Consider the following 9,183-nt stretch of genomic DNA (forward strand, 5'->3'; position numbering starts at 1 on the left):
CCTCCTGGGAGTGCCACGACAGAGCTGCTGCGTCACCTGCCTTGTCCCGCTGCCCTGGCGTCACAGCTGATGTGGCTGATGATGCACATGGCCAGTGGTCCTCGGGCTGGTGGGTCCCCTGGGTCTGGACTCCACGGAGGGGGGGTCCCCACTGAGCCCTCAGCTCCCCTGCTCGTGGTACCACCAGGGCGACCTGCAGCACATGTGGGGGCTACTGTGCCAGCCAGGGGCTGGGGTGCAGCGTCCTGGAGGATTGGTGAGAAGATAAGGAACATCTCTGCCCTCCTGCATCCCCAGGCAGAGGCAATGTGGCCCAGCCTGGCTGCTCCCTCACAGTCCAGAAACACACCTCGGAGGGTTCAGGTGGTCCTTGAGGACTGAGAGGGCCTTTAGCCTCTCCATCCCTACACCAGCCTTTTGGGGGTGCAGCATTTGCCTTTCCCCACCCCTAGGGGATGTCCTTCTATCCCTGTCATGCTCCAGAGGTGACAAAGCAAGCACTCAGCAGGTCCTCAGCACCCATGGGTGCCACCCCAGCAGTTGTGGTGCCTCAGGAGAGCCCCACCTTGGTTTTTCTCCAATTTGGGCAGTTTCCTGTCCTGTCTCCTTGTCACTGCCCTCCCTGCCCTGCCTGTCACCCAGGCAGCCTCCTGGTATTTGCTGATCCCTGTGCTTGTCCAGTTTAATTGTAACCCTACATGGCTTTTGGGAAGAGGTGATCTGAGCACGGAGCATGAATTCAAACAGCCATCCTGCTGTTGCCTCAGATCAAGGATGTCTTCAGGGATCATCATTTCTTTGTTCTTCCCCATAAGAGCTTGCAGGCTGTCATCCTGCTGGGGAACTTCAACCATCCCTGCTGGGAAAGCAGCACGGAGAGCTGTAGGCAGTCCAGGAGACTCTTGGAATGCATGGAGAATAACTTCCTGACCCAAGTAATAGAGAGCCCTGCCAGAGGGGATGTGATACTGGACCTAATGGTTACCAGTGCAAGTGAGCTAACTGGGGACATCACGACTGGAGGCAGACTGGGCTGGGGCGGTCATGCATTGATGGAGTTGGCAGAAGGATATAGGTCAGGTAAAGTTACGCCCCCGAACTTGAGGAAGACAGAATTCCAGCTGTTTGGGGAGATATTCAGTGGGATCCCCTGGGAGACTGCCCTCAGGACAAGGGAGCAGAACAGAACTGGCAGATCTTTAAGGAAGTTTTCCACAGAGCAGAGAAACCAGTGATTCCCAGGAGCAAGAAATCAGGCAAGGAAGGCAAGAGACCAGCACAGCTGAGTAGAGACCTGCTGGTCAAACTAAAGGGACAGAAGCAAATGCACAGGCAGTGGAAACAGTGACAGGTAACCTGGGAAGAATCTAGAGATGAAGTTCAGTTGTGTAGGGATGGGGTGATGGGGTGAGGAAGGCAAGGAAAAGCTGGAACCAAACCTGACAAGGGATGAAAAGAGTAACAGGAAGGGCTTCTACAGGTCTGTTAATGAGAAAAAAAAGGTCAAAAAAGGTACCCCATAAACAACTCCAGAAAACTGTTAACAGATGAGGAGAAGGCTGAGGTACTGAATAACTTTTTTGCCTCAGTCTCCAACGACAACCTCTCTGCCTACACCTCTCAAGTGGATGGACAGCAGGATGGGGACTAGGGGAGCAAAGTCCTTCCCACAGTAAGCAAAGGTCATCTGAGGAGCCTGAGTGTATGTAAGTCTATGTGACCTGATGAGATGCATCCCAGAGTCCTGAGGGAATTGGCTGCTGTAGCTGCCAAGCCACTCTCCGTGATATTTGAATAGTCCTGACAATCAGGTGAAGATCCAGGTGACTGGAAAAAGGGAAACATTGTTCTAATCTTTAAAAAAGGTGTAAAGGAGGATGTGGGACCTGTGCCTGGGTGAACAGATCCTCCTAGAAGCTGTGCTGCGACACATGGAGCACAAGGAGGTGATTTGGGTCAGCAAGCACAGCTTCACCAAGGGCATGTCCTTCCTGACCAACCCAGTGACCTTCTCTGAAGGATTGACTCCATCAGTGGACAAGGGAAAGGCTACAGGTGTCACTTATCTGGACTTCTGCAAAGACTTTCACATGGTCCCCTCCAAGATCTTTCTCCAAATTGGAGACAGGTGGATTTATTGGATGGACTGTTAGGTAAGCAAGGAATAAGGTGAATGGCCACATCCAGGGGGTTGTGGTCAATGGCTCAGAGTCCCAAGTAACATCACTGGCCAGTGGTGCCCTCAGGGGTCCCTACTGGGACCAGTGTTATTTATTATCTTCATTAATGGTGTAGGTGAAGTAGGGACTGGGTGCACCCTCAGCAGGTTTGCAGAGGACACCAAGCTGAGGGTGCAGGAGACACTCCAGAAGGGAGGGGCCATCCAGAGGGACCTGGACAAGCTCCAGAACTGGGCCCATGGGAATCTCATGAGATGGAACAAGGCCAAGTGCTGGTGCTGCACCTGGGTCAGGCAATGCCTGGGACCAATCCAGGGTGGGGGATGAATGGATTTAAGAGCAGCCCTGGGCAGAAGAACTTGGGGGTGCTGGTGGGTGAGAGGCTGGACATGACCCACAGCCCAGAACCCACCGTGTGCTGGGCTGATCCCACAGTGTGGGCAGCAGGACAGGGGGGATTGTGCCCCTCTGCCCCCTCAGGGCAGACCCCAAACCCTGCAGAGCTGCCCCAGCCCTGGGCAACAACAGCACAAGGACGTGGAGCTGCTGCAGCCAGGCCAGAGGAGGCCCCGGAGATGCTGCAGGGCTGGAGCCCCTTTGGAGCCAGGCTGGGAGAGCTGGGGGGGTCACCTGGAGAAGAGAAGGCTCCAGGGACACCTGAGAGCCCCTGGCAGGGCCTGAAGGGGCTCCAGGAGAGCTGGAGAGGGACTGGGGCCAAGGGCTGGAGGGACAGGACACAGGGAATGGCTTCCCACTGCCAGAGGGCAGGGATAGATAGGATATTGGGGGGAAATTCTTCCCTGTGAGGTTGGTGATGCCCTGGCACAGGTTGGGCAGAGCAGCTGTGGCTGCCTCATTCCTGGAAGTGTCCAAGATCAGGCTGGATGGAGCTTGCAGCCACCTGGTCTAGTGAAAGGTGTCCCTGCCCATGACAGAGGGATGAAACCAGATGATCTTTAAGATCCCTTGCAGCCCAAACTACTCTGTGATTCTATGATTTTTTTTTTCTAAAGGCCTTTTTCTCCATAAGGGGCATAAAATTATCATTCCTAAAATTGTCTTTTCAGTTTCCTCTGGAAAGGCAGGTGGGTTGTCCACATCCTGTCATTGCTTATCCACCTGCAGGTCCCATTGACAGAATCTGGTAATTTTACACCTAATAGGAATATTTTTTATAACTGTATTCATCCAAGTACCTTTTAGATTTGTGGAATAATTCCTGCCCAAACATCCTAATCTTAAAACTTGTGCTATTGGTCCCAATCTTAAGATTTCTCTTTTGGAATTTGAACAATTAAATAGTTGCAGTTCAACTGTGAGTGGGTTTTGTGTCTCTGGTTATGGCACCAGCAATGTCTTCTTCCCATCCCCTCAGTACCCTTCAGTCCAGCCCAATTTCTGACATAATTCCCATCTCTTCTGATTCTCTCTTCTGTCCCTTTTCAAGTCAGGACACACCTTCTCCCAGTGCCCCTCCTGTCTGCAACAGGTACCCTGACCCTTTGGGAGTGGTGTTGACCCCCATCCCCATCCTCAACCTTGTCCTGGAAATTCACCTTTCCCTCTGCCTCTTCCCTGTCATTTCATGTCAGTCGGGACAGCTGACAAAGGATTCAGGATTTTCACTCAGCTCTCCTTCTCTTCTCCCTCTTTGCTGTCATTACAGACGTCACTCAGAAAATAACCACCCTCTCTGCTCCTTCTCTCCTCCCGAGTTTCTTTTTAATACCTGGCACCAACTGCCCAACAAAATAGAATGCCTTGAGCCTTTTGTTCTAATTCATTTTCCTCACTCCTCCTTCCTGAGCCTTTTCTAAACTGTCCTCCATTCCTTGTGGGGAGACAAATATTCCAGGAGAGTCTGGATATCCTCCCAGTTTGGATTATGAATTGACATCATGGTTTTAATCACACTGCAAGTTCCATCAGGATTCCAGTCATACAACTCTGCTCACCACTTCTGATTCAGCAAGTCCAAGGTGTGACCTGCACATGCACATCCACTGCCTCCCCCTCCAAGTCCAGCTGCTGCCTCCTCCTTCCCTTTGGTCCTATAGAAAAGAGAGGTTGCATCAAAACCAGCTCTTTCATTGCCAGATTTACTGCCCACCTCCTGCTTTGATTCTTGTATCAGAGGAGAGCAAATAATTAGAATTACAGTTTTGTCTTTTCTCATCCTATACAATGAGTATGTTTCTGTTTATCCTCTTCTTTTTTCATTACCCAAAAAATAAATTCCATTTTGATGCTTTGAATGTATTAAACCAAATATTTTCCTTAGTTTACTAATTATTTCTTAAAGTGAAATCCAAGTCTACACCACGGACTTCATCTCGTTTGTTTTGCCTCTTACAAAGTAGCAGCTGTAAAATCATATTATATTTCAAAGACCTGTTTTCCAGCCATTTTTCGTGATCATCTAATTTGTGTTGAGGCCACCACTGATTGCAGTATCTTTTCAATTTTTCTCGGGTCCTAGAGTAGCCCCTGGATTTACTCCAATCCTTCAGGATGTATCCAAGGGGAGAGCAAAGGGGAATTTTTGAAGAAACAGTGGAACCCACTTTGGTTCTGAAATTTGCAGTGTTTCATACACTATCCCACTATTTTCTTCTGCAGCTTATGCAGAGCACAAACCAAAATCCTCCTGCTTGGCAATTTTCAACCACACCCTTCACCAAGGAAATACCTCTAGAATGTGTTGGGCCTTGGAGCCGCTGGTTGACCCAGTGCTGGGGCTGGTCATGTGAAATCCCCAGTCACAAGGGTGGTGCACAGTTCAATTCCCACCTCGACACAAGGAATTTCTAGTTTTATTCCAGTTAGTGCAGAGCCAAAGGCTGGGGGGTTCCCCAAGGCCGTTTTCTGCTACCCCAGCATCAGAACTTCACACTATTTACACATTTGAGCAAACTAAGGCACCAGCATTCATTGGCTACAGATTACAGAACTCTTTTACTGGTTAGCACTCAGACCCCTCAGACTCCTCTTTGCTGGGTGTCTCTCCCTTCCCATGCTGATCCCTCCACAGGGGCAGCTCTTCCCTCTGTTTTAGTCAGGGATCCATTCTAAACAGGTGGTCAATAAGACAGTGGTTGTGACCTCCCACTACTGGAATTACCTTTTTCCCAGATGCTGCACGGTGGTGATGCTGAGCTGGGGAGGTAGCAGTGCCATCCTTACCCAGCAGATCCAGGTGAGGAACAGCCCCCTAGATGGGGGGATGGAGGGAGGAGGGAGCCCTCTCCTCCACAAAGCAGGAAGGGCTGTGGATGCAGCACCTGGCTGGGCTGAGGCTTCCTGGGGAGAGGAGGATGTGACCTCTGGAGCTCAGGGAAGGGTCCCAGTGATGTTGAAGGAACTGGAGCATCTGCTGCATGAGAAGGAACTGGAATGGTTTGAGAGACTGAATTCTTGTGTATATTTGCCTGGTGGGAGGGAAGAGAGAGCCAGGCTCTTCCCAGTGGAGCCCTGTGATAGAACCAGAGGCAACTGGTGCAAACTGGCCTCCAAAGGTTTGGGGGTTTTTGCAGTGAAGATGAGCACACAGGTTACCTGGAATGGGCTGCCCAGAGGAGTTGTGGCCCCTCCACCTGAGAAACTGCCCATGTCTAGAGTGCCACCATACCCATCCCTGGACAGCAGAGTTGGCTGAAGTGCAGTGTCTAGGTCAGTGTCCTATCCAATATGAATATCTCCAAGGAGGAATTGTCCTAGTAAAATCCATCTTGCCAGCATGACCTTCCAGCTCCAGAGTCCCCATGCCCTGGTGGAGTTTCCCCATTTAATCCCCAATGGTTACAACATGAGCAACTGGAGCAGGGACTGGAGTGAGGGCTCTCCCCAGGTCCCTTTCAGCCTCAGCCATTCCGTGTCCAGCTTTTAGCTCATTCCCAAAGGCCTCTTGGTGTTCCTGTGTCTTCATGCTTTGCTGCTGCCTTCTACCACAGCCACCTGGTCACTGAAAGCGGCTCACTCAAAATCCAGGAGCTGCACACCCTGCCTGCACCCCTCTGCCTGCTCTTCTGCCTGCCCTGGGCACGAACCTCCACTGCCATTGCATCCCAACACAGTCCTTCCTAGACACACCTTTCGAAAACACCCCTCCCTGCTCCAGCCCTGCCATGTTGCCCCTCCAGCATTTATTGGGATTTTATCACAGAATTTTCAGCTGGTTTACATAGGAAGGAACCACCCAGTCACACCCACCACCACAGGCAGGGACACCTTCCACAGACAAGGCTGGAGGCACCAGTGAGGACCAGGGTCACCCACAGGGAGTCTGAACCTCCCCCAGCTGCCTCAGAAAGCTTCATCCCTGTCCTCTTGGTTGTGGGACTGAAACACGGCCCACCACAGTGTCCTTCTCTCTGCCCCTGTCTCCAGCCCCAGCCTGCTCAGCAGCACTCTGTATCTAACAGAGATGTCCCCCACCCCTGGTGCTCCTGCACAGATGGCCAGGTCCTTCCACGAAGTTCCTGTGTCCATCCCTCCCCCAGCCCCAACAGCCATCCTGGGTGGGGCTGCTTCAGCCGCTCAGGCCCTCATCTGCCTGCAGGTGGGTGTAGTCCCTGCGCCCAGCTCACTGGTGATGAGGGCTCACTGTTCTCATCACTCTGTGCCCTCTGCTCCTCACTGCTGCCACACCTGAGGATCTGGGAGCATCTTCTCCACCCAGAGACCACGATATGTCATTCCCTGATCCGGGAACACACACAGCCCTATCCTCACAAACCTGTGGGTTTGTGCTGCCAGCTGAGCTGCTCCCACCCAGTTGCAGTTGCAGTCCCAGTCCCAGTCCAAGTCCCAGTCCCAGCTCATCCTGTTCCCTGTTCCTGGTGAGCCCTTTCTCCATTCCCAGTGAGCCCATTCCCCAGTTCTGGTGAGCCTGTTTCCCCATTTGTGGTGAACCCATTCCTGGTGAACCCATTCCCTGCTACCAATGAGTCTGTTACCCCATCCCTAGTGAGCCCATTTCCCATTCCCAATAAGCTCCTTCCTCATTCCCGATTAGCCCATTCTCTCTTCCTGGTAAGCCCATTCCCCACCCTTGATGATCCCATTCCCCATTCCCGGTGAGCCCGTTCCCAGTTTTCCAGCCCTTGGCCCAGCACAGCCCCAGCTGTCCCCGCTCCGCACTCGCTCACGCCTCGGGTTTCCATCGCGTTTTATTACAAAATCGGTGTGGGCCCGTCCCGGTGCCGGTTCCACTCCCACTCGCCCCAGCGCCGGGGCTGAGGCGGGTGCAGCCGGTCCCGGTGTTGGTGCCGGTGCATTTGCCGGCGCGGCGCCGGGCGCCCCACAGTGCAGAGGCCGAGGCGGTGGCCGGAGGCCGGTGGCGATCTGGGGTTCCCGGGGATTCCGGGGGTCTGGCAGTGGGTCAGCGCCCCACGGCGTCGAGGATGCGGCGGTTGGAGTCGGCGCGGGCTCGCTGGCTCTGAGCGCGGGCGAGGAGCAGGAGGTGCCGCAGGAGGTGGAAGGTGAGGTCGATGGAGAGCGGCGGCTCGTCCCGCCGCCCTCGCCACGGCTCCTGGACCGGCGGCGGCAGCGGCGGCCAGAGCGCGCGGCCCCGAGCCCCGGTCCCGGCCGCGGCCACCGGGATGGAGCCGTCGGTGGTGGCGGGGAGGGCGACGGCCAGTGGCGGGCGGACGAGCAGCAGGAGGAGGGCAAGCAGCACCCGCCGCATCCTCGGTCCCTTCGAACCTGCGGGACCGACGGTTCAGCGCCGCGGTGGAGACCGGAGCGACTGCGGGGGCCCCAACGGGAATCGCGTCCCCGGCGGCGCAGGGACCGTCCCGGCTGCGGTGATCCCATGCCGCTCCTGCCGCCCCGTCCCATTCCCGTTGCGCACCCCCGTCCCGGAGCCCAAGCCCCGTCCCGTACCGTGTGCGGTGTGCCCGTTCCCTGTTGCTGCCGGTGCTCGCAGCGGAGCGAGCGCGGTCCGTCCCGCGGGGTCTGAGCCGGCGGCGCGGCCAGGGGTTATATCGGCCCCGGAGCCCAGGCTGACGTCAGCGCCGGGCACGCACCGGGCGGCGGGGGCGGGGGGCACCGGGCCGGTGCGAAGCGGGTATCTGGCGGCGGGACGAGGCTGCAGAGCAGCGAGGTGGCCGGGCAGATCGGCTCTCCCAGGTCTCGGGGGCCGCCACTCCAGTTCCGTTCCGGTGCCCACCAAAGGGGCGTGGCGGGGCCAGGGTCACGGCCGGTGCCAGCAGGTGCCTTGGGTCGTGCTACTCCCCTCTCTCCCGCCCCCACCGGCCCCTCGCTCTCTCTCCCGGCTCTGGTGACCCCCCCGCGCCTCGTTCTCCTCCGCTGTCCGCGGTGCTGAACGGCCGGCACGCGTCGGGATCCCGGCGCCGCGCTGGTGAGCTGTGCCGGAGAGCTCCCGGTGAGCCGTACCGGGCTGAGCTGCGGATCCTCAATGTGGGACCCACACGTTCCCGTGCCGAGCGACCGCGTCACTCAGCGGGGTCCTGAACAGGGACCAGGGGCGGCGGCGGGGGGATCCGTGGGTGGCGGGGGGACGCACTGGGCACCAGCAGCTCCGGGACAGGACGGTCACGGGTGGGGGACTCCCGGCCTGGCTGTAGCCCCGTGCCCCGGGCAGAGCGGGCGGTGCTGAGGTCAAACGGCGGGGCCGAAGCTGCAGACACCTCAAGCGCAGCGGCAGCACTGGCCAAGTCCTGTGAGTCATAGAGTGAAGGCACCGGAGCCGGCAGCGCCGTGCTGGATGCAGGGTGTTCCATCGGGGCAACGGCGCCGCTGCCAAACGGTGAGGTGGCTTCTGGTGCCTCGCATCACTGCTGGCAGCATCCCCGTGTACACCACATGCCACTGGCAGACCTCTGAGTGCTTCACACTGCTGCTGGCAGACCCCTGAGCGCACCACACACTGCCAGGAGACCCCCGACTGCAGCTGAGCCACACCCAGTGCTGATGCTGGTGCAGGTGTGCAGCTGGGCCCAAATCGGGCTCCTTCTACAGCACCAGTGTTGGACAGAGCTGG

At 56.3% G+C, this 9,183-nt stretch overlaps 1 protein-coding gene across 1 annotated transcript; it reads right to left on the reverse strand.

Annotated features, from left to right (window-relative positions):
- Window positions 1-7,560: 7,560 nt before the first annotated feature.
- UCN (urocortin) lies at window positions 7,561-7,866 on the reverse strand. The gene has a single exon (XM_071548133.1). The coding sequence runs from the start codon at window positions 7,864-7,866 to the stop codon at window positions 7,561-7,563; it is 306 nt and encodes a 101-aa protein (XP_071404234.1).
- Between the last annotated feature and the right edge of the window lie 1,317 nt (window positions 7,867-9,183).

This window comes from Pithys albifrons, chromosome 2, assembly GCF_047495875.1.
Source record: "Pithys albifrons albifrons isolate INPA30051 chromosome 2, PitAlb_v1, whole genome shotgun sequence".
NCBI lineage: Eukaryota > Metazoa > Chordata > Aves > Passeriformes > Thamnophilidae > Pithys > Pithys albifrons.